The 25,963-nt window shown below is 42.0% G+C and overlaps 1 protein-coding gene across 4 annotated transcripts in view; it reads right to left on the bottom strand.

Moving 5' to 3' along the window:
• The window catches only part of CELSR1 (cadherin EGF LAG seven-pass G-type receptor 1), a 277,024-nt gene that overhangs the window by 19,021 nt on the left and 232,040 nt on the right, over window positions 1-25,963 (bottom strand). For all 4 annotated transcript variants that reach the window (XM_075927708.2, XM_006120414.5, XM_075927707.2 and 1 more), the window contains exons 20-27: window positions 23,832-23,975; window positions 21,564-21,765; window positions 20,751-20,918; window positions 19,084-19,210; window positions 16,505-16,705; window positions 8,110-8,284; window positions 1,086-1,198; window positions 504-583 (exon numbers count right to left, since the gene is read on the bottom strand). In XM_075927708.2, coding sequence (XP_075783823.2) covers window positions 504-583; window positions 1,086-1,198; window positions 8,110-8,284; window positions 16,505-16,705; window positions 19,084-19,210; window positions 20,751-20,918; window positions 21,564-21,765; window positions 23,832-23,975 — 1,210 coding nt within the window. The remainder of the gene's footprint in view (window positions 1-503; window positions 584-1,085; window positions 1,199-8,109; window positions 8,285-16,504; window positions 16,706-19,083; window positions 19,211-20,750; window positions 20,919-21,563; window positions 21,766-23,831; window positions 23,976-25,963) is intronic.

Genomic DNA, 25,963 nt, shown 5'->3' on the forward strand with positions numbered 1-25,963 from the left:
AAACTTTGCTAAAACAGCAGCAGGAAAGAACAATCTGTTGGTGCATGAGGTAGAAGGGAAGAACTCTCTGCATGTCTAAATCACCACACATGTGCCCAAGGCGTCTGCCAACACCTAGCTCAAAACCCCGAGGAAGATGTGTACTGTGGTGGGAAATTTCATAGAAGATAATGTGGGGAAATGTTGTGGGAGATTGGAACGATGCCACGTGGAGTGTCCAGCCCCTTAATTCTTCCCCCTTCATGTCCTTCTGTATTCTCAGAAAAACTGCAGAAGCCCTGCTCCATGTAGGTGTTTCTACAGAATGCAGGATGGGGGCTGGAAAGAAAGAACGGCACACAGGCTTAAATTCTTCTGTCCAGTACAAACTGCCCCTATTTGTACAGCATTCTGCTTCTTTCCCCAACCCTTCATGCTTCTTTAGGAAAGGACATAATCTGTCCCTTTATTAATCTTGGTTAAGGATCTTCTCATCAGTTTTTGAGCTTTAACTGCAAACTTACATGACTCCAGTTTTTTCAAATGAGCGTTGTCTTCGTCCACATGATGCTTTCACTGCTAGTATAAAGATGACTGTGTTGATCTGAAAGAGAAATGTAAATAATACAAAGTAGATCGTTCTTCCTGAATTTCTCAGAGCTTGTTTTTCACCGACAATGGAATTTTTTTATCATCAAAAGTCTGCAGTGCCAAGAGCTTTTCTCTTGTAGTTATGGGTTTCTTCATAATTAAAAAATGACCCAGCTTAGAGTCAACGTCCACTAGCAACCTTCTTGGGATGCTACGCCACTGAATTAGCATTAATATAAACCTGGTAACACAGCTCTAAAAAATGAACTAAAATAAAACTCTCATCAGGGTGGCAGGAAAAAGCAGAAAAGATGGGCATGATCATGTAAGCATTACTCATACTTTCTCATGCAAGTAGGTCCACCGAAACCAATGGGGAATACTCACGTGAACTGTGCTTACAAGGGACGCTAGAATGGCTACAATAGCTTTGTATTTAAATAAGATTATGAATAGATAGAGATGAAACGAAAAATAGAATATTCAGTGCAAGGTGCAAACTTCACAATACTTACAATCACAACAATCACAACGGGGCCTGCAAAACTCCAAATCAGGGTATCATGAACAGAAAGCCAGCAGAAATCAGGGTTCCCATAACCCTGTGGGTCCAGACCCACAGCAAGACCTAAATCACATAACAGAAAGAAAAGGATAACGGGGAATATTAGCGATGTCCACTGTAGGAGCAGGATTATTTATGTCATGCCTAATCAATCACAAGGTTTTAGAATCAATCCAAGGGATGAATAACAACATGCTTAATAAGAAATTCCAGAAACAGAACACAACACATGCACTTTTCCGAAGTCTACACATAAAACCAATCATCATTCATATTCTTCTGCTGACCAATACAAAGTTGGACTCTATTATAGCTATAATAAATGTGTGCGCCACAATAATTCATTTTAAATTCATTTTATATAGCACAATTAATAGCGAATAACAAAACCTTTAGGTGAGAGACATTTTGAGGAATTTCAGTAAGTCAGTGCCCCATGATGACATACATCATGATATACATAATTATTTCTCTTATAACCTGAAGATGAAAGTTTCAGCCTCCTTTAACAGTGACTTGAACCAAATACAGGCAGTCCCCGGGTTATGTACAAGATAGGGACTGTAGGTTGTTCTTAAGTTGAATCTGTATGTAAGTCGGAACTGGCGTCCAGATTCAGCCGCTGCTGACACTGATCAGTTTCAACAGCGGCTGAATCTGGATGCCAGTTCTGACTTACATACAGATTCAACTTAAGAACCCCAGGCATCCCCAAGTCAGCTGCTGCTGAAACTGATCAGCGGCTGATTCCAGGAAGCCCAGGGCAGGGGCTTCCTGTAGTCAGCCGCTGCTCAGTTTCAGCAGCGGCTGACTTGGGGATGCCTGGGGCAGAGCAGCCGGGGTGCTGCTGGGTTGGTCCAGTAGCGCCGCCGCTCCTCGGCGCTACTGGACCAACCCAGCAGCACCCCAGATGCTCTGCCCCAGGCGTCCTGATTCAGCCGCTGCTGAAACTAACCAGAGCGGCGCTACAGGACCAACCGGCAGCGCCCCAGCTGCTGTACCACAGGCGTCCGGAGCAAAGCCGCAGAGCACGGGGGCAGCGGGACAGCTCAGACGCGCTGTGGCTGTCCTGATGCCCTCGGGCTCTGCGGCTTTGCTCCCCCTCTCCCTGGTCTGCAGACCAGGGGGACGGGGAGCAAAGCCGCAGAACACGCGGGCAGCGGACAGCCCAGACGTGTCTGGGCTGTCCGCTGTCCGCGTGCTCCTTGGCTTTGCTCTGCTTTGCTCCCCGTCTCCCTGGTCTGCAGACCAGGAGGACTGGGAGCAAAGCGTCGGAACACGCGGGCAGCAGACAGCCCAGACGCGTCTGGGCTGTCTGCTGCCCGCGTGCTCCGCCGCTTTGCTTCCTCTCCCTGGTCTGCTGGAGACCAGGGAGACGGCCCCGTTCGTAACTGTGGATCCGACATAAGTCGGATCCGCGTAACTCGGGGACTGCCTGTATTGTAGTTCATGAGTAAGTAAAGCAATTCCTTCTTGTCTTAAAAAGAGTTCTGTTTGTGAAGTTAGTGCTTACAACAAAAGCTGGAATGAGAGCTCAGGAAAACAGAGACACTTTTCTATAGAAACAGACTAATTTGCTTCAGTTCTAACCTGAGGAAGCCATCTGTAGGACAGTCTCTATGTCCAATTCCGTCCTTAGGCTCTCTGCTCAGAACACCTCAGGGTGATGCCAAATGTAACGGTAACAAGAAGATGTTCTACAAGCATATTAGTAACAAGAGGAAGACCAAGGACAGGGTAGGCCCATTGCTCAGTGAAGAGGGAGAAATAATAACAGGAAACTTGGAAAAAGCAGAGGTGCTTAATGACTCAGTTTCGGTTTTTGTCAAGAAGATGGATGGCGACGGGATGCCTAACATAGTGAATGCTAGTGGAAATGGGGTTGGTTTAGAATTAAGTTAAAAATTACTTAGAAAAGTTTGATGTTTGCAAGTCACCAGAGCCTGATGAAATGCATCCTAGAATACTCAAGGAGCTGATAGAGGAGGTATCTGAGCCTTTAGCTATCATCTTTGATAAATCATGGAAGTCGGGAGATATTCCAGAAAATTGGAAAAGGGCAAATATAGTGTCCATCTATAAAAAGGGAAATAACAACAACCCAGGAAACTACAGAGCAGTCAGTTTAACTTCTGTGCCAGGAAAGATATTAGAGCAAGTAATTAAAGAATCCATCTGCAAATATCTGGAAGAAAATAAGGTGATAGGTAACAGACAGATGGATTTGTAAAGAACAAATCATGACAAACCAATCTGATAGCTTTCTTTGATTGGATAACAAGTCTTGTGGATAAGAGAGAAACGGTGGACCTGGTATACCTAGACTTTAGTTAGGCATTTGACATGGTCTCGCATGACTTTATCAATAAACTAGGGAACTACAACATAGACGGGGCTACTGTAAGGTAGGTGCATAACTGGCTGGATAACCATTCTCAGCAAGTAGTTATTAACGGTTCACAATCACGCTGGAAGGGCATAGTGTTTTGTAGGGGTCTGTTTTGGGACTGGTTCTGTTCAATATCTTTATCAACAATTTAGATGATATAAAAGAGTGTGCTTATTACGTTTGCAGATGATTCCTAGATGGGAGGGGTTGCAAGTGCTTTGGAGCAGTGTTTCTCATCAGTGGTATGAGTATACTTAGGGGTACCTGAGAGAATTCTGCGGGGTATATCAACACAACTGAAAATTGGAGAAAACTGAATTTTTGTTTTAAGTTTTACAGCGTTGTATTATTTTTGTACTTTTACACCCAAAAATTTCATCACCTGCCCAGTTATGATTAAGTTGTTTAAACAAATGTGTTGCAATGGTAGAAAAAAAATGGTGTGTCTGAAAACTGTAGGTCCTGGGGGTACTTATAATAGTTTTAAAGGGGTACTTAATAAAAAAAAAAGGGTGAGAAACACTGCTTTGGAGGATAGGGTCAAAATTCAAAATGATCTGGACAAACTAGAGAAATGGTCTGAGGTAAACTGAATGAAGTTTAATAAGGACAAATGCAAAGTACTCCACTTAGGAAGAAACAATCAGTTTCACACATACAGAATGGGAACAAGTATCAGAGGGGTAGCCGTGTTAGTGTTAGTCTGAATCTGCAAAAGCGACGAGGAGTCCTGTGGCACCTTTATAGACTAACTGAAGTGCAGGAGCATAAGCTTTCGTGGGCAAAGACCCACTTCGTCAGATGCATGTCTACATGAAACTGACCAGCAGCGGCTGAACCAGGATGCCTGGGGCAGAGCAGCTGGGGTGCTGCCCGGTTGGTCCGGAGCGGCGCTGCGGGACCAACCCGGTAGCTCCCAGCTGCTCTACCCAAGGGGTAGGCAAGAAAAGCCTGGTCTGCTGGGGGGGGGGGGGTCCAGCAAAGCCGCTGGACCCCCCCAGCAGACCAGGGAGACCGGGAGAAGCTTTTCTCGCCCCGGAGGACAAGGGTGGCGACCCGCCGCCCGTGAGCTCCGGGGTGAGAAAAGCCCCGTTCGTAAGTGCGGATCCGACATAAGTCGGATCTGCGTAAGTCGGGGACTGCCTGTATTGTGTCCAGGTCTGGGCACCATATTTCAAGAAAGATGTGGAGAAACTGGGGAAGGTCCAGAGAAGAGCAACAAGAATGATTAGAGGTCTAAAGAACATGACCTATGAAGGAAGACTGAAAGAACTGGGCTTGTTTAGTTTAGAAAAGAAGACTGAGGGGGACATGATAACAGTTTTCAAGTATATAAAAGAGTGTATAAGGAAGAGGGAGAAAAATTGTTCTCCTTGGTCTCTGATGATAGGACAAGGGAGGTTTAGGTTGGACATCAGGAAAAACTTTCTGCATAAATTATGTAAGGGGGTTGTAGAATCTCCATCACTGGAAATATTTAACAGGAGGTTAGACAGACACCCATCAGGGATGATCTAGACGGTTCTTGGTCCTGTTGTAAAGTCAGGGGACTGGACTCGAACACTCGACGTCCCTTCCAGTCTTAGTGTTCTATGATTCTATGTAGATTTTGACATCTGTCCATGAAGAAATTGTTGAGACCATCAGCTTATTTCATGTAAAGCACTGCAACATTATTCATTCTTAAAGATGCAGAAACTTATCCCAGAGACGCATTTGACAGATATTATAAGGGACATAACTACTACACATTATATTATTTGGGAGGCAGGAAGATAGTAATCGCAATGGCTTTAGGTCCTGATTCAAGAACGCATTTAAGCATGATAGTCTCATTCACTTATATGAGAATATTTGTGCACATAGTCCAATACATGCATAAATACTTTACTGAAAGGGGGCTTAATGCTTTGATGAAAAAGCACTGAGTAGTGTAGAGGGAAGGTAGCTGCCTTCATCACCACCCTTTTTAAACCTTGGCCCAAAGCCAATACTGACATCTGGTACAGGTCTTAAAGTCTATGAAAATTCATCTGTGGCTGTTTTGCAAAGGGATTTTGGATCTGTTTCCTCTGAAATATGGAACTGAGACAGGATTGCCTCCTCTCCCTCTCACTGTGATTGCCTCTTGCACCACATCCTTTAGCAGTGACCATCCAGAAAGAATTAGCCATAAATGATTAAAGAACCATAAAATATTTTATATAGCTGTAATTCTGCACAGACTCAGTGCTCAGCACTCAATCCTGTCATGGAGAGGGTAGGGGTTGCGGGAGGGCTTTAATCACAATTTGGCCAAACATCTGGCCCTAAGATTACCGTAAAAGTTACTCCACTTTCCAAATCCCATCCTGTAATCCCCTATTAAATGAAGGGGGGCAGTTTTGACTTGCTCATGCACCCCGTTCAACTTTTATTGAAATCAATGATAAGAGGGTGTGTCAGCTCAGAGTAGGACTGAGCCCATAGAATTTACTACAAGTGGCACAGAACCTTAAAATTTCTCAGTTCTATTCAGTAATATTTGGCTGCCATGACATCTACGGAACCCTCCAGCCCAGCCCACAAAACCTCTCTGTGCACTGTGCTCCTTTCCACTTGTGCAATGGAACCGCACTGGTTGTAATTTATATTCAGAACCTCAAACAATATTTTGATGTTATTTCAAAAATACATTGACTCCACTTGTTTAGAAAGTATGGGAAAGGATTCAGAGTTACTTGTTCTTAGTCCTAATTTGCTTAATACATTGAAATGAGATTAAAGTCCATGAAAACAACAAATTTACTTACAGGTCCTCAGAGCAAAACTAAATGAAATACATAGGTGTGAGATTCAGTCCTCTGAACTCATAAGTTGAATGAGAGGCAGAGTCAGTGGGGATCAGGTTAACTGACATATTCAGAAACTATGTTTGCTTTGGTGGCTGGGCATAATGGTCAGCAGAGCCAGAGGAAGAATTAGGGTCAGTATCCCAGCTGCAGAACACACAGAAAGATGCATTTCCTGAACATGTGAGCTCTAACTCCCTGTGAAATCATACAAGACATATAGTGGCTATTAATGAAACCTTCCCCTATTTTGAGTCATCATCATGGGTGGCAGGTGTAATAGGCCAGAGAAGGCATTGCCTTCCTAGCACTGCCATACAACTGGGCCATGGTGTCTCCCCTTCCCTAAGAATCCCATGGCCTTCTCCACCCCGAAGGTCATTCCTGCTCACCGTGTCCCTCCTCCTGGGGACAAGGGATTAATGCAGAAAGCTGGTGGACTGCCGCTGGGGCTGGCAGTTAAGTGGGGAGGACTTAAGGGCTCAGATGCTCTGGGGGCCAGGGAGCAACTCAGTCTGGTGCTGGGAGGTTGGCAGCGGCTTGGCTCAACGTGGCTGGGATAGGCAGGCCAGGGCTCCTTTGGAATGCAGGCCCCTTGGGGATTTTCCTTTTACTGTGGGGAAGGAGACTTTGGGGCACTGGCATGCACGGGCAGGGCTTTGGGCAGAAGGGTCAGAGCTGGTAGGCTTGCCCCCCACCCCAAGTGGGGATTCACCCACTGCCTGTGGTCTTTGTGTTGCTTATTATTGCAATAAATCTGCAGATAGTCACCTTCTGGCGGACATTTCGTTTTAGTTATAAGAATGGGCTAAATAAGAATCCAGTTTAACAAGAGAACAGCTGCCTTCAGAGAAAGGTCTTTTCTAGGTAGTTCCATGGCCCAGTTTCCATGATGTCAATGGAAGTAATATTCAATAAGGGTTTGGGCCTAAAATGATAGATTCCTTTCCCAAAAGGGCCACACCCTATCATAGTTCCTCACTGGGATCATCCATCCCATGTTGAAACCAATGAGAGATTTGAGTGTGGAAAAGTGTCACTATTGAGCCCATGAAGTACAATGGGATAAATTCATTCAGTACAGGAGAGTTCTATCTATGGATAAAGAGCGAGACAGTGAAAATATGGATATAAAAAGAGACTTTCCAAGTTCTAATTCAGTCCTAGGCATCCGAGAGCCACCTCTTCAATGGTTACATAAAATCAGAAATTAAAAGAAGCTCACGAAGCTCAATAATAACAAAGTGCTGCTCTATGGAGCATGAAACTCTAACAATATGCTACTGTACTTAATGAGTTGCTTATTAATCTCCACCTTCTAATCAACACAAAGCTTTACCTTTCTTACTGATCACTGGCGAGATTTTAAATGTAAGCGAGTACTAAATTTTAACAGATTTATAAGACAAATGTTAGTTAGCACCACCCAGATGATATCTGTCAATCTGAGACTATGACACGCAACATAAACTTAGTTTTAACAAAAAAAATTATTTCCATATTCCACAGATCAATGTCTAAGCAGAAAACTGTGGGCTCTATTATTTTAAATTACATAATTATTCTATAGAGAAAAGCTTAATGTGTTTAAAATCCAGGTGAGAAGCACTATTGAACATTTCACAAAAATCACAAATTAAATTGAAAACCTTTCGTACAAATCTGTGACACATTATTCAATGTACTTCCTAATCAATGAGTGATGCCTTTTTTTTATTTTTGGCTTTTCAGCACTGGAGGCCTACTTTCCTTACCTGTTATAATAGCGGGAATCCCCCAACCGACGACATAATAGAACCTCATATGTCCAAAATTGATGTTCCTCACTTCAGTCAGCATACGGTAGATGTGGAGCTGTTCCACAAACATCCAGGCAAAGGTGCTCATGTAGAAGTAGTGCAGGAGGATGGCTATCACAGTGCACACAAACTGGGAAAGGAAAAAGAACACTGAATTACAGCTGCTCCTGCTGAACCAACCCTTGCAACAAACACAAAACTGAATGTTCACTAGATGGATTCAAGTCTTTGAAAAAAAAAAAGATAAATTGCTTTAATTCTTTTGCCATAGTTTTAAGAACTTTAGAAAAGTTATTTTATAAGCCTTTATTTTTAGACTGTGACACCTGGATTTGGTATTACTGTTGAGAATGGTATATTTCAGTCTAAAATTCATTCAATTATTATTATTATTATTCAGTTATTAATCCCCCCACCCCCACTTCTAGGTCTCTTTTCTTAAGTTCATTTCTTTGTGCATATTTGCTTTACATTTGATGGCTTGGGCCAGTCTAACACACACACCTTAATTTGTCAAGAAAACAACATTTTTTGCAGCAGCAAGGCATGGAGCCTCCACTACTTTTAATAATTTAAGATTCACAAAACCAAGGCAGAAGCCAAGAGGCAAAAGTTTTTTTAGCAAGGTTTCTGATTGCCACCACTGACCTTTGGCACCATTTCACACTATAATCATATATACCAGTGGTGGACAAGCTAGGCTAGTCAATAGGCCACATGAGTGGCCCTGCTTCATCTCAGTAACCAAGATGGTCTCCCAGAATAGGGGAGTTTTACAACCGTGCTAACCTAGAATAGCGGGGTGTGCCATTTGAACTATAGCAGCATTGTGACTGAATGCAGAGGGAGCATGTCTCTTAGGCAGTGTCCAGACTCAGGGGTTTTTTCGGGAAAAGTAGCCTTATTCCGAAAAAACTTCCCCTGCGTCCAGACTCAAGCCGCGTTCTTTTGAAATTAAATCGAAAGAACGCGGCTTTTCTTTCGATGGCGGTAAACCTCATTTCACGAGGAAGAACGCCTTCTTTCGAAAGTTTCTCTTTCGAAAGAAGGCGTTCTTCAATGTAAATAGGGCTTCTTCGAAAGAGAGCATCCAGACTCACTGGATGCTTTCTTTTGAAAAAGCAAGCCGCTTTTTCGAAAGTTCAACGTGCAGTCTAGATGCTCTCTTTCGAAAGAGGCTCTTTCGAAAGTATCTTTCGAAAGAGCCTCTTTCGAAAGAGGCTTGCAGTCTAGACATAGCCTTACAGTCCGTGCTGTGTGCAATAAGCATGCACATCACTTCATGCGCCCTTGATTTACACGTATGTGCCTCTTTAGTAATATCAGTAGAGGATTGGCAATGTAAAAGAACAGTCAAATAGTTGACTACCCGATAATCCTAGGCTGATCTGATAGTCAAGTCAACTACTCGCATTCCCCTTCCCAACTGCTGCCTCTATATCAGAGACAGCAGAAGGGTGGGAGGGAAGCAGGAGCTGGTACTGGGGGGGAGCCAGCTTAAAAGCTGGTTCCCCCCAGCACTGTCTCCGCGATGCAAGGGAGTGGACAGGGAAGACAGGGGTGCAGCACCGAAATGTAGCAAGAGCTGCACTTCTGCCTTTGAAATGAAGCAAGAGCTGCAGATAGCTCTTGCTTCATTTCAAAGGCAGAGGCAACTACTCGATTAGCTGATTAATCAAAATTTAACATTCCTAATGTGCAGGGCTTGACGACTGTGGTGAAAACCCACTCGCCAGCCCCCCACCGTGCATGTGCCAGACCCACACTGTGCATGCGCCAGAGCCACACCGTGCATGCGCACGTCGCCAGTGAACTGGGCAACCGGCTGAAATCTACTCACCATGGGCGAGTAGATAAGTAGATTTGTTGAGCCCTGCTAACATGGATGGAAATCACAGAATCATAGAATACTAGGACTGCATGGGACCTCGAGAGGTCATCGAGTCCAGTCCCCTGCCCTCATGGCAGGACCCAGTACTGTCTAGACCATCCCTGATGGACATTTATCTAACCTACTCTTAAATATCTCCAGAGATGGAGATTCCACAACCTCCCTAGGAAATTTATTCCAGTGTTTAACCACCCTGACAGTTAGGAACTTTTTCTTAATGTGCAGCCTAAGCCTCCCTTGCTGCAGTTTAAGCCCATTGCTTCTTGTTCTATCTTCAGGGGCCAATATGAACAATTTTTCTCCCTCCTTCTTGTGATACCCTTTTAGGTACCTGAAAACTGCTATCCTGTCCCCTCTCAGTCTTCTTTCCAAACTAAACAAGCCAAATTCTTACAGTCTTCTTTCATAGGTCATATTCTCTAGACCTTTAATCATTCTTGTTGCTCTTCTCTGGACCTTCTCGAATTTCTCCACATCTTTCTTGAAATGTGGTGCCCAGAACTGGACACTATACTCCAACTGAGGCCTAATCAGTGCAGAGTAGAGTGGAAGTATGACTTCTCGTGTCTCGCTCAGAACATACCATTAATGAATCCTAGAATCATGTTTGCTTTTTTTGCAACAGCGTCACACTGTTGACTCATATTTAGCTTGTGGACCACTATGACCCCTAGATTCCTTCCTGCCATGCTCCTTCCTAGACAGTCGCTTCCCATTCAGTATGTGTGAAACTGTTTGTTCCTTCCTAAGTGAAGCACTTTGCATTTGTTCTTATTAAACTTAACCCTGTTTACCTCATACCTTCTCCAGATCATATTGAAATATGACTCTGTCCTCCAAAGCAGTTGCAACCCCTCCCAGCTTGGTATCATCTGCAAACTTAATAAGCATACTCTCTATGCCGAGATCTAAATCGTTGATGAAGATATTGAACAGAACCGGTCCCAAAAGAGGCCCCTGCAGAACCCCATTTGTTATACCTTCCCAGCAGGATTGTACACCATTAATAATTACTCTCTGAGTAGTTAAATCAGCAGATTCTGGCAACCTTGCACGGGCAACAGAAAATAAAATGTCGCGTGGGCCACACATAGAACCCCAATGGACTGCTTGTGGCCCTCAGGCTGCAGATTGCCTACCACTGTAAAGACTGTCTTCCTGACAATGTACATACATACACAATGGCATAGAGCCAGATGGATTCAACAAAGTTCGCTTAGTTACTGCATGAACTCAATCACAGATGGTACTTTAGGGCTTTATGGGGCTGGCTGATCCCTATCTTAACGCCAATCTACAGCTAAAATCTCCTAAAGTATCTACTTAGGTTCTACATATGCTTCATAATCATAGTTTCTGAGAACCTTCTAACAATCTAACCTTCTACAAATGATGGGACTAACATCTGCCATGTGCTGTTCACTCTCTCCCAAACCCTCTCACTCGGGGGAGGGCTGTGTGTACAGTGAATTGTTTTGCTTTGGCAGGGTTTTGGTTTTTTTAATGTATATGCTACTGTGTGTTTATACCAGAGTGGCCTAGTTGAAGAAGTGTGCCTTGCAGAAGATGGAAGGTGGGGAGGCTTCTGAGTTCCTGTCGGAGATCATCTCTCAAGTATTGGGACGGACTCTAAGAAAGCTCTGTCTCTGTTACTAATGAGCTTTACCTGCAGCATACAAAGCTCCACTGTGCCTGGGGAAGGCAGTTACTGACCGCAGTCTTCATCCCAGAGCTTTATGCAATCTATGCACTTGTAAAAGTTAAATCGCACTTCTTTCTGAGGCTCTGTCCGCTCCTTTACGATACATAAGCCTGATAAGTAGAGGGAGGAAAAATACCCCATGCAAGAACCAGCACTAGATTAATGCTAAAGAATGACTTTGCCCAAATGTGAATTTCACTCAAAGGATCTTGGATACCACAGCTATTTTCCAATGGTGTAACAACTGGGGTCTAAGCAGGCCTATCTTATTGGCAGGTTTAATTTTTGGAAGGTGGGTGAAAATGTATAGACTGAATAACAACTCATAATGAATGCTGATAGAAAGGGCCTGGTTAAGTATAAACTAAAAAGGGACCCTGATCTGACCCAATGGTTATACTACAGTCATAGTCTGAAACTAGATAATGATGTACAAAATTGGGATGTTGGTAACTAGGCTAGTTGGTGGAGTAGATAATGAGGGGATGGTTTATTCCGCATATCACACCCTTTTCTGACCCCTTAAAATATTTCAAAGAACAGAAACATGGACTGTTGGGGGATCCCCTTGAGATTAGATCACAGGCCACTGCTTCACTCCTGAAATTCTGCCCATTGCTGGTGAACCTTGAGGATCCTTGGAGACATCCAGCCTCTCAACAAGGCAATGAAGATGCCTGACTATAAGCAGCAATGACCATGGATTGATGCATGTGAGATCCTGCTCTGTCTTCCCCTTCCCTCATATGTTCCTTTCCAATCCACATTATTTTTCTTCTCTCCTCTTCTCTCTCTCAGCTTCTGACCAAATGAGACCAAATCCTTTACATGGCACCAGAATGAGAAGAGATGGCCCCAAGAGGGACTCATGAAAGTGCCAAGACTAGCTAGATGAGCTGCTTACCTAGAGCTTCTGTCCATGACCGATCAGCTGCCTTGATCTCATGAATTTACCAAAAGTAGTATTTCCCCCACTTTTACTCTGATATTTTCTCTGTTTGGCCAAAAGTGGGAATAACCACAAAAACCCAGAGCTGAGTTAAAAACATAACAACAGAACTAACCTCTTCCCTACTAAGAAGGGACATTTGATAAAACAAAGCCTGACAGCTTCTGAAAAGTTTTGATTATGACTGGCTTGCATAAATACTCAGTTTTAATTTCAAAATGCTGAATGCTTTGTTTTTGATTCTTTCAATTCTGCACATCACAATCAATACATTTTCAGATCCTGGCATGATTTTTCTAACTTATTTGCGATTGGTCTACTAAGACCTAAGTCTCTGCACTTGAAACCCTGAAACATGCTGGACAGTGACAGAGTCACAGAGTAACACTTCTGACTCTCTCTTTGACCCCTCACATCAAATTCCATCAAATTTAATATACCAAGCACTGCTGAAAGTTTAGCCCTCAACATAAAAAGCTTTTGCTATATTAACAAAGGTGTGGTTCTTTATGCTTCAAGAGGCACATATCAGTGCAAGCTGCAGACTGAAACTCTGCCTTTTTCAGGTAAGGAAAAGGGAAAATAAATCACTGTCTGTCCATCAATAGTCCACGGGGGATTAAAAACCTCTCCCTGAAATGTGATTGTTCGTTTATAGAAACCCATAAAAGCTAGGCCCAGTGCCAGGCCCTCATTATTATTTGTGCCTCAACATTCTTTTTTTAATGTTCATCAGTGCATGACTCGTTAGACAACTCTCATTCCACAGAGACAGATGAATAATTGCCTCAAACACACAGAGTTTACAGTCCTCTCTGCTTCTGAAGTTGACTGGGGAGGTTGCCAGGAGTGGCTTTGCCTGATATAAAATGTATTCTCTAACTTTTAAAGACTTTTTTTTACAGATGGTTTAAGGCTAAGGGTGTTACAGTAAGCTGTAGTCACCAAATCAGGGAGAGAAAAATGAAAAGGGTGGTCATGCCCCTGGCATGCAGACACAAAGTACATTGCAGTAGGAAAATACCAGGAAGTAATATTGCTGGTATAAACAATGCTTCTGAAGTAACCTACTAAAAATGAGCTAATCTACTCTTTTTATATCCATAAACTGGCACTTAGCTTACAAAAGTAATTCTAAATAAGGGGGTTTCTAGTGGGGTCTCACAGAGATCTGTTCTTGGCCCACTGCTGTTCGGTATTGGTGTCAATGATTTGAAATAAACTATAAAAATATTGTTGGTAAAATTTGTAGATACAAAATCAGCAGAGTGGTAAAAATAATAGGTAAAGGCCAATTATACATACCAACCTGGATCACTTAAGTAAAGGGCTAATCTGAGCAGCAGGCATTTTAATACAGCCAAATGCAAGGCCACACTTCTAGGAATAAGGACTATAGGTCACACTTGGAATGGGAGACAAGAATGCAGTGACGGAGGAAAGGACTTGGCAGTAATGTAAGATAACCAACTGAACCCGAGCTCCCGGTGTGATGCCATGACTAAGAAGGCTAACACAATTCTTAGATGTATCAGCAAGGAAACATGAAGGAGGAAGGGAGAATTTGTATTATCTCAAGTATATGGCATTAGTGACAGAGGTGAAAGTAATCAAGTGTGCCCCAGCATGCAGTTCTGGCAAGAGCTGGCTGAGCTGTGGCAAAAGCCAGTGGGGAGCTATTTAAAGAGTTGGCAAAGACCTGGTTTGCAATAGGACAGTACCTGTAAGAAACTTTAAGTTACTTTCACCGTTGATTAATGGTATTACTATTAGAGTAGCGTGTCCAGCTCTGGCATCCACATGTGAAAAAGGGATATTGAAAAATGGTAAGTATTCAATAAAGAACTAAAAGAATTATTTGAGGTCTGGGAAAACATGCCGTATATAGCAAGAAACGCAAGAAGCTCAATCAATTTTGATTGAGGCTGCTGGAGGCTGAAACGAGACAAATTTATACTAGCTATAAATTTTTAATGGCAAAGGTACATTGGAACAACTTACTTAAGGGCATGATAGAGAATATACCACCAGAAGTCGTTAAATCAGCGATTGGCAACCAACGCTAGCGAGTGGGATGCATGCATGGCCCTCCTTCATCTCAGTAGGCTGCAGCAGCCTGTGGCCCATTGGAGTTCCAACTGTGGTCCACAGACCCCCCAGTTTACCCTCCTCCCCCATGTCGCTCCAACACAGGGGCACTGGAGCCCTGCACTTCCTACTCCTCTCTCCCAGTACTTTTGGAGCAGGGACGGTGGATTCACAGTGCTCCAAAAGTACTGGGAGGGAGTGTGAAGAATAGGAAGTGTGGGGCTCCAGTGCCCCAGTGCGTGAGAGGCACAGGGAGAAGGGGCGCAGACTAGGGTCTGCAGGCCGCAGGTTGCCCACCACTGCTTTAAATGAAGACCACATATCTTTCTAAAACACATGCTAGGGTCCCAACAGAACTGGTAAGCCTGATGTAGAAAGTACTCAAACAGGCCATACTACATGATCACAATGGAAACATTTGGTCTTAAAACTGACATGTCTTTTGCACTTTTCTCCCCTTAGCCAAAGAAAAATCAATGTACTCAGCTTCACCTGTATCTACAGGATAAAGGCTATTTAAAAAGATACTTTTCCAATTGAATTTTCAAATAATATTTGTGGAACATTTCTAATGGTCTTAATTTTTGTAAATGATTGTTTGTATGATCTGACATTCTTTTCACTGCAGCTCCATGACCCCTCTGTATATTGACTGTTTATGAGGACTACAGGTTCTCTGGTCTCTTGCCTTTTGCCTGACTGTACTGAATCCTGTACACTTTGCATGTCATTAATAACTAATAATAATTACTGTACAAAAATGGCTACAAATGAGGTGCCAATTATAAAACATGAAAATGTCGTGTATTGCATTTCCTGCTTTTACAGTTCAATCCAGCTTGTATTTTCCTCATGAACTCAGGAAATGCCTATAGTAGTTTATACAAATATTCACGCTTTGCCAAAGTCAGAAACTTGTGTGAATGGAAAGCACAGTGCTAGACAATGAGTTTCCTTGTGGTGCCAGGATGTAGCAAGCTACCTGTGCCAGGGAATTGGCTTCTGCAGCATGACTAGTGTCAATGTGCGACATGCCCACTGCTCCTGCATAGCACAAGTGCAGGCTGATATACCTTTCAACTAGGCACTTCTGTGTGATCTGTTGTGCACAGTACTGAAAAGATAAAGCGAGGCAGAACATTATCAGGCAGACTCAAAGGAGCGAATCAGTATATTCAGGGTTTGATTCTTATGTCACATTTGCCCTTCACACAAGGCAGTTTTCACTGCCCTTCACACAGGGCAGTTTTCTTACCTAGGGGAAAAATACATTAGGTCCTATCTAAAGTCTAGTCTACTGTATGCCTCCCTGCAACAATCTAAGCCATGCAACTTCAGCTATACAAACAGCACAGCTGAAGTTGACATACTTACCACAGTGTCTTCTATGAGGTAAAGTCAGTGGGGGCTGCTGTCCTGTCAACTCCAGCTACTCTTGTCCTCACAGAGAACTGGAGTCAACAGGAGAGTGCTCGGAGATCAATTTATTGCACCAAAGCCCTAAGGGACTGCTATTCATCCCAAAGAAATGTGTATAAAAAGGTGCAGCTTCATACAAATGAAACGTCAGTGCCGTCTAGCTCTCCCCTCCCCCCCAAAAAGGTGAAATAGATAACAAAAGATCAAAACTTGTGGTGCAAACATTCTATTGACAGCTTTACACAAAGCTTCAGTAACTGAATGGCCACTGATATCCTAAAAACACTGAACTGGCTCTTACTTGGTTTTCTGTTTGGTTGATTCCAATAAGAAAGACCAATTCAGAGAAGAAAAGGGCAGCCACCAGGTTTCTGTGAATGCTGTGCAGGTTTGAACGGAGCGTGCGTATCAGGACTAGCAGCATGAAGGTCATCAGCAAAGCCACCAGTGAGATGGACACTGTCGTGTAAGTGACTATCTTCAGAGGCAGCACCTCACCGTTCTGTGGAGTGACAGATTAAAAACATCTCTGTGAAGCTTTCCTTCTAATTATGGTTTTTGTCTGATTTGATTCCTTAGATTAAAATCAAACTCTTAGCTAATATCCAGCCAGGTGATGTACTACAGAAGAGATGGAAGGGGAGACAGTGACTCAACCTCTCGAGCACGAAGAAAATATATCATAAGCTCTGTTAAATGTCAGGTAAATTTAACTCACTCTGGGGATTAAAAATATAAAACCTCCATTAAGCGAGTTTCAAACTTCTGAACCAGTTTTACTTTTGCCCTAATTTACAGCTGCAGGCAGAAAATCAGTGTTAACAGGAAATCAGTATGTTCCAAAAAAAAGCCCCTCAAGACAGTGCCTGTCTCTGCCCCAGACTGGGACCATAGCTGGGGGCAGCTGTGGAGCCCTTGGTCGAGGAAAGGAGCGGAGTCCTGGGGCCAGAGACTAGGACCCTTGGGTCAGCAGCAGAGGGGGCAGTGGCCATGACCCAGGGTCAGTGACTGAGAATCAGGGGCCAGCAGCCATAGTTGACTGACCATGGTCCAGGAAATTCTCTACTTCGGTACTGGCCAGGACCGTCGGGATCTGACTGGACTAGAGTGGTTCAACCTGCACAATCATACTTAGAAAGATGAACTTGAGTCCATACTTCTCTGACACCCTAAATTCTTAGGTGGGAACAAAGTTCTCATCAGCTTTATGATAACATTTAATTTGTCACACTTGACTCTCTGTGGGGGAAAGCAAAACAAGGCCATCTTAATATCCACATCTTGTTTCGCTTCCTCCCATGAGAACTGTCCACAGACAAACAAAGCAAGCAATTGGAACCAGGACATTGCATTCCATAGACAATATTAAATCTATAAAGATTGCAAGGGTTTTAACTAACTTTAAATGAGATGTTCATTTGTGCAGGGCTGAAATGAGGGCCCCTATGAACAGGGGGAAAAGGCTAACAAGATGCTTCCTTCTCTCTCCATGAAATACTCTGAGGTCTCCTCTGCGGACTCTCAGAATGCCACAGGATGTCATCACCAGCAATACTATGATTGCCAGTCTTCTTCTGCTGGTATGGCTCAAAGAGCCAGAGTCCAGAGCCAGAGGCATGATGGAGTGGGGAATGGAAGCAACACAATGGGTTGAGAACCAGGATCCAAATACTCAGCAGACTTCCATTGCCTTTTGGGGTCCTGTTGCCTGCTGCTTTGGGCCCCATTTGTCCCACCGACTATGTGTGCACAGTTACAGATGCTCAAGTTTCAGTGGAGCTGTTAAGTTCATGCATTTGTTTATTTCAGGATTAGGAAAGTATGTTGACATTTCTAAATAAGGACCACTCACATATCTATAAAGTGTAGCCACTTGTGGTGTGGGAGGAAGTCTCCATTGCTATGAGCTTGATTAAAGAAAAGCAAAGAACTCAAGGAGCTCAATCTATTTAGCTTAACAAAGAGAAGATTAAGGGGGATTTGATCATAGTCTGAGAGTATCTAGATGGGGAACAAATACTTAATATCAGGCTCTTCAGTTTATCAGTCAAAGATATAACTAGACAGCTTAGACAAATTCAGACTGGAAATAATGGGTACATATGTTAGGCTGATACTGATATTTAATAGTGAGGATAATTAACCACTGGAACAATTTACCAATGGCCATGATGGATTCTCCATCACTGGCGATTTTTAAAACAAGCTTGGATGTCTTTTTAATAATATATCCTAGTTAAAAAACAGGACTTTATTTTGGGGAAAGCGTATGGCCTGTGTGAGACAGGAGAGCAAACAGTTCCTTCTGACCTTGGAATCTCTGAACTGGAATAATTGCCACAGCTCCCCCACACATCCGATTTGGGTTTCTCAGCCACTGGCTCTGTGTATACACATGTGGGGATCCCAGCCCTTGCTAAGCTTTCTCCATGTCCATGTACTAGGAGACAGCACAGAGCCCCATGTCGGCAGTGTGCAAGAACCCCCAGTCCATTCACTGCTACCCCGTAGTGGGGCTTTAGTGATGGAAAGAGCATTACATAGGCCCTCAAAAGCTAGGCAGAGTAAAGCCCAAAACAGTAAAGCCTTTTCTGAACTGAGGAGTAACCACCCCCCTTTTCCTCCAACACATTCTTATCTGTGGCCTTGTACATTAATTTTTAGTTCAGAACAATGTTTTTATGACCATGAAATAAAGAGACAATGAGTCATAGGCCTCATTGCAGCAGCATTGACAGGCACCACAGGAATACATTTCTGACATGCTGTTGGCTTTGTTTGCAGGGGAAAGCAAAAAAGGAATTAACCAGTTGGGAAATATCACACCCAAGCCCCTTTAAAACACCTTTGCCTGGTAACCACATGAGTGTGGCAACTCACCTCTCGTTTTGAAATGTCCATTAAGACTGCAAAGCTGGTCATATGATTGCACTGGCAAGAAACGTGGCTCTGGTTTCTGGAAAAAAGCTCACACCCTTTGGAAGACCAGCCTCCAGTCCCGCCAACTCTGTTGAATGAAGAAAGTGATACATTTTTGTTATTCTAGAGCATCCCTATATGTCCACTTTCTCCTTTCACCTCACCTCATCACTGATATTAATCACTAATGCAGCTCTCAGTTTTAGACTAATGGGGACAGCATCCTAGAAAAAAGATGAACATTGGCAGTCTTTACCTGCATTAATTTAGCAAGGCATTATCACCCTTCGCAGAATCATGAATATTAAGTGGCAAGACAAAGTTTCAAATGTAGATGTCCTATCAAGAGCTGGCATACCCAGTCTCATAGCGATCCTTAACAAGAAGACTCTGGTGGCTTGGCCACGTGAGGAGAACGAGTGATAAACGCCTTTCCAAAGAAATCCTCTTTGGTGAACTAACAAGTGGAGCAAGGGCAAGAGGAAGGCCAAAGTTAAGATTCAAGGATATATGTAAAAACACTATGAAAAGGTTTAACATCAGTCCAAGCTCTTGGGAATCTACGTCGTCGGATTGTAACACCAGGCAACAATTATTACTACAGGGCACATCATTTTTCAATAGGACCTTTGCAAGTCATGCAAAAGAACTCCATCTCAGAAGGAAAGTCTCAGACTCATGAAAACGGAAGTAGACTGGCATGTAGCTATTGTAAGCAACTGTGCAAATTCAATATTGGACGCAAAAGCAATGAAAGAAGTTGCAGATCCAGGCACAACTCATAGATTGTCACTACCGCTGCTTACCACGGTCTCTCCAGACGAATGAACCATATATATATCACCCTGAAATCTAGTCAGTTTCAAAAGCTGAATCAGAAATGGTGTTGTTTCACCTACGATTCTTGCAAGTATTTTCAAACTGAAGTGTGAGATTTTAAACTGTGTTCTTTTAAAATCAGACTGGAGAACAACATTCTATATTGAGGGTTATCCTGCACCAGCCCCAGAGAGGAACAGAAAATGCAACACGGGTCCCTAATTCCATCAGATGTAACTCCACTGACTTCAGGGATAAATTCTGTCCTGAAATCTATTACTCTAACATTTGAACAGTAAACGTTACTGTACTCATTTCAAAGACTTCTAATTACATATTTTAACTGTTTTTCCCCATTTGGCAATACAATATTTTAACTGTGTTTTTAAGCTAACCAGCCACTTGAAATATTAACTAGCTTACTTAAAATTCTTTTGCTACAAGAAATTATAAAGCCAATGAACAAAGTTATTTTTAATGGAAATTATAAAGCCAACTGTTATTTTTAATGCAGTACCAATGAAGTAGTCAGGAACAAAAGAGGCAAAATATCAAAATATTTAAAATATCTAAAAATCACATTTTTAGAGCCACACACTTTTGTTCTCAAAGGTTATTCTAATTACTTTTATATTGATCATGCATAGTGAGAAGTGATTTCATGTTGTTATTCCCACACTGCCTGCATGAACAAACTAAGAACAAAAGGGCTCACATTCTTCCACAGTGCCTTCTCAGCCTGAATGCCTGACACCTGCACTGCAATGCCATGGCTCCCTCCCAAAATATTAAAGAAGTCACCAACATACGTGATTGAGTGGTTCCAGAACACACAGACTGGCTTAGTTCTCTCTTCTGTTTCCAGCATGGCATATTCAAGTATAATGGGCTTTTCCAGGAGGTTTGGTACAGGTTCCGCTTGACTATAAATGGTGGTGCTCACTATGGGTGTGTTAATGATGGGTCGATTAGGTAATCTGTGGAAATAAAACAAAGTTGCAAAAAGACTTCAACAGTAAAATATAACCACCCAATTTTTCAGCTCCTGCATAGGAGTGTCACAATCAAGAAGTTGTTATGGTTGCACAATCAAAACCAAAGGTGCTTAAGTTTCTAAAATTTAGCATTGCAAACTGGTTATTCTCATACAACAGCCTAAAATATCAACTATCTAGAACAAAAGAAGGATAGATATGCAAACCATTACTTTTTATAGCAAGAAATGGATCAGAACTGAGAAGTATAATTACAACATAACACAATCACTAACCATCAAAGCAAGTCACAGGGATTCTCAAAAGCAAAGTCACAGGGATTCTTTGATTTTGGTGTATATAATTCCATTTAAACCTTGTAATCTCATCAGTTCTGTTTAAGAACCATTTTTCCACTTGTTCTTGTATGAAGGATAGCTAGCTGTTTAATATGAATATGTACTCATATTAAGGACATGAATGGGTAACGAGTTAACTGTTCCCTGGGAGCAGCTCCCATCCCAGGGCCTGCCATGGGTGGAGGGTTATTCCAGGCCTGCTGAGCCCAAGCACGAGGCTGCCCACCCTGTGTGGCTGGTGGCTCAGGCCAGAAGCCGGCAGCCAGCCCTGCATGTGTATAAAGTTTACCTTAAGCTTCTTCTATCTGGATCATAGTTCTCAGGTAAAAGTTGTCCTAGAGATCGGTATATAATCACCATGGCAACAGCATACTGGTTAGACTCATCTGGCTGTCGCTTCTTTCTCTTTGTAAGTGCATTCTCAAGGTTTAAAATACCATTATCAGTTTTAGAGGATAATTTTTGGTTCGATGGCTTCATTGTAGGTGCCACTACAAAATCAACACAAACATCCAAGTCTAACTTTTTCACCATAAAGTTTGGGTTACCATTTAGTACTTTGTTACCTATGTTAACATTCATGCCCATGTCATGCTAGATGCACAGCACAGAGCACACTTTTGATACTAAGTTTTAGTTTCCTTTATATGATTATATCACATACACTGTAATTCACAGAATTGAAAATCATATAACTGAACCTTTTTTCTATCTAGTTAGAAAATGAGCAGTTCTGGGACTAAAACATGCACATATATTTAAGTAAGATGAGTAATTTAAGGAGAAACATTAAAACTCATTGATATTCTCCTTGTTATACTGCATGAACCTTGCAAGATATACAGTAAATTGTGTGCCTTTTGGGAATGCAACAGCAATGGGCTACTATTTGCCAGCATTTGAAGACCATATAGTGGTGCCAATTTACATGATCTTTAAATTTGGCAGTGTGTCTTAACATCATTTGCTTTCCCCTTCCAGAAAAGAAACAGATAGCATAAATAAATTACTTATAAGAAAAACCTTCATTATAAAAAGAAAAAACAATACATTATAAAAGTATTTGTTTTTATTTATTTTATACCAATCTATTTTTATATTGAGGATATTCAGCCATACACAATGTTTGACACTTTTAATTAACCCATTCTGGCTACTCTTTCAGCCTGTTTTGAGCTTAGAATCATAGAATCCTAGGGCTGGAAGAGATCTCAGGAGGTCATCAAGTCCAGCCCCTGCCCAAAGCAGGACCAACCCCAACTAAATCATTACAGCCAGGGCTTTGTCAAGCCGGGACTTAAAAACCTCGAGTTTCTGAAAAAGCAGATGTGTTGTTTTGGAATCACTATATTCTTCATTGTACGAGGAATAAGGGATGTTCCAAAAGAGGAGGTTTTTCCAAAATTTGGCCTTGTGTAGACAGGCCAAATTTCGGAAAAGTCTCTTCCGGAAAAAAAATCCGGAAAAACGTGAACCGCAATTTGCATATCTTTTTCCAACTTTTCTTTGCAGTCTAGATATAGCCTCATACCATGCTGTCTTAAAATCTGTCTTTCACCTGTTCTGCTCATCTGTGCCATCGACTCCATTTCTGCAAAACTTTCTTTTATGCCTTCACATGAGAGTAGGTGCATCTAATGTCTACAGTTTTCACTTACATACTTTGGATTTTGTTGAGTTCCTAAAGAAAGAGGGCCACATTCCTACTATTCTGGGGTGAATGTGAAATAACTTCCCTATCTGGAATGAACAGTTAATCTCTGAATACAAATTTTCATTCACAATTATGTTTGGAAGGTTCATGATACAATGGCTTTCAGTATCTTCCCTTTCAAAATAGATATATAAAATGGGAGATATCAAACTCTTAACTGTAAATGCTACAAAAATTGGAGCAGTGAGGTTTTCAGACAATCATCTAGCGCCCTAGAAAATGTCAATCAGTGCTCCTTAAGCGTTTCCCCTACGCGGGCTGGTTTGACAAGATATGACTATACTAGGGTCATCTATCATTTGAATGGATATGGTAAGGAGCCTGTGGGTGTGAGGCGGCTATGAATACTGCCAATAGTGCTAAAGGCCATTCCTGTGTGGAATAAATGACAGGAATATGGGGGAGGGATACCTCAGTGGTTTGCTAAACCCAGGGTTGTGAGTTCAATCCTCGCGGAGGCCATTTAGGGATTGGGGCAAAAATTTGTCTGGGATGGTACTTGGTCCTGCTGTGAAGGCAGGGGACTGGACTCGATGACCTTTCAAGGTCCCTTCCAGTTCTAGGAGATAGACTATTCTCTGCACAGTGACCGAGCAGTGTGAGGGGACTCAAACAGGTATAGCAAGTTTCACAGTCCATCATACTCTTCCTAATGCCCAGAAGGTTTTATGACTTACAGGTAAGCATGGTCATTCTATTTCTACATTAGGTTCACTTACATATAGGACTGTCCCACCTCCTTCCTGAGGATAATTCTACCTCATAAGAGGCATAACTGATCCCTAGGAGCTGATAGGAAGATTGCTATTAAAAGTTTCCAAAACGTCTGGAGAGGTTTTTTACCTTTTCTATCTGAAGGTCTGAACAAAGTATCAGGGAACAAAACAGATGATTCCAAATCTTTAGGATAATCTTCTTTAATCCTGTCAAACTGTGGTACTTTGGCGCCCGTAAAATTAGACTTGTCAAAGATGTCAACAGCAATAACTGTGAAAAAAATTAAGTTCCTCCTATTATTATCTTCATTTCAATCACATATGGTATTATCCGATTTTACCGATAGTTGAGATAATTCATGGTGTTAAGAAATTTAAACCGAAAAACATGACAAATGAAATCTCAGTAATTATTTCCAGTGAAGGCTGAAATTGTATGTCCCTGCATTATTTCAAAGAACCCAAGTTGGCCTTCATATTCTAGGCTGTATGCAGTGTTTAAGCTCAAAAGCTTGTGTCTCTCACCAACAGAAGTTGATCCTATAAATTATATTACTTTACCCAGCTAGTCTCTCTAATAACCCAGTTTAAACATGCAAAACTAGCAGGCAGACAATGAAAACCAGCAAACAGAGCAAATTTTTTCTAGCACTCCTTTAGAGACAAATATGAACATGCAGTGTCAATTTTCAGAGTTCAACTGTGTTTTATGTGATCTTCTGGAAAAATATAAAATGTACTTTTACATATGGTATTAGGGAAGAAGAGAATCTGGTAAGTGCAATGGCAGAAGAGACAAAAAAGAAGAATGACCAGTACTGGAAGTCAGGAAATATGGATTCTGTTTCTAGCTTCATCATACATTTCCTGTAAGGCCTTGGAAAAATCATTGCCACATTTTCTACATCTGTAAATTGGGAATAATAATACTGCTCTAACAGGAGTGCTGTGAAGTTTACTGTTTGTAAGGTGATTTAAAATCATTGGACTGGTGGTGATATAGCTAATATATTATTACATCACCACTCAAGTGGAAAGGGTCTATTTTTTGTATGTGAAATATTGTGTGGTGGTCTGCAACAGAAGAACATAGCTATTTGTACAGAGTGCTGCAATATTCTCTCTACTTCACAGGGACATATATGAGCTAGAAGTTTAAAAATATGCCTTTCAAAAACTAAGTTAAAAAGTTATAATACTTCTATGGGTACTCATATACTAAAAGTCTGATCCTGTGGCTTAGTTTTAGTGTTTGCCAGGCAGAAGAAGTGGGTTGGGTTCCTAGTCTCAGTTTCTTCTTCCTTGGAGATGTCTAGGTTGAGAATACTTCTCAGCTATCCTCCACAGCTACCTTTCTAGCTATTCTGGGGCTCAAGTTCACACCCTCTTGCTGTTCTGCAATTGCTAAAAGTGTTTAGAGAGTTGATTGGAATTTTTGTACCTTGGAATTTTTGAAAACTTCACAAACTGCCGATTCAGGCATTTTAATAAAAATAAAAATTTAGAAGCTGGCGCTGTGGAAGGAAACAGTGCACTGAAAGCTATGGCTCACTGCAAGTTTCTGTATGAAGCAATGTCCAAGAATTTCCATGCTTTCCCTAGTCCCTAAAGAACTCCCAGATAAATTGATCGTCAATCCTACTAATACAGTGCCCACCTGGGAAAAAACTGCTCAAGAGAAAAATTAAAAAAGCTAGTTGGTACAGAATTGCCTTGCTCCTTAGAAGCTACATCCTTCTGACCTCAGGCAGAACTGGTGAAAAAAAAAATGGATTTTTCGTCCACCAGGAAATTCAGATATTTAGAATTTTCATGCCAAATTGGGATGAAAAGTTGAAATATTAATTTTGTTTGAGGAAGTTCAAAAATTTGGAAAGATCAAAACATTTCAACAATTAACATGTTTTGTTTCAGTTTGTTGAACAAGTTGGCTTGATGGATTGATTCAACTTTAATCTGTTGCCACCTGAGCTGCCTCAGTGCGTCATCAGAATTGTAGTAAGAGCATCCCATATTTCCACTCATCTCTATGGGCAGGTCTCCTAATCAGACTGCATTTCACATCATGATACACTGTTTTAGGGGAGAACTTGGTGCTTCATGGGAGATGTAGTGGGAGCCTGATCTATAGGGGAAAATGGGGATATGAGACAACTGAACTACAATCCACATAAGGCAGCATGGCATGAAACAAATCAATGCTGAATTGAGTCAAAATAAATTGTTTCAATTTGGGTCCATCAGACTTATCCCAATGAA

The sequence above is a fragment of the Pelodiscus sinensis genome, chromosome 1, assembly GCF_052426305.1.
Source record: "Pelodiscus sinensis isolate ZL-2025 chromosome 1, ASM5242630v1, whole genome shotgun sequence".
In the NCBI taxonomy this organism is placed as follows: Eukaryota; Metazoa; Chordata; order Testudines; family Trionychidae; genus Pelodiscus; species Pelodiscus sinensis.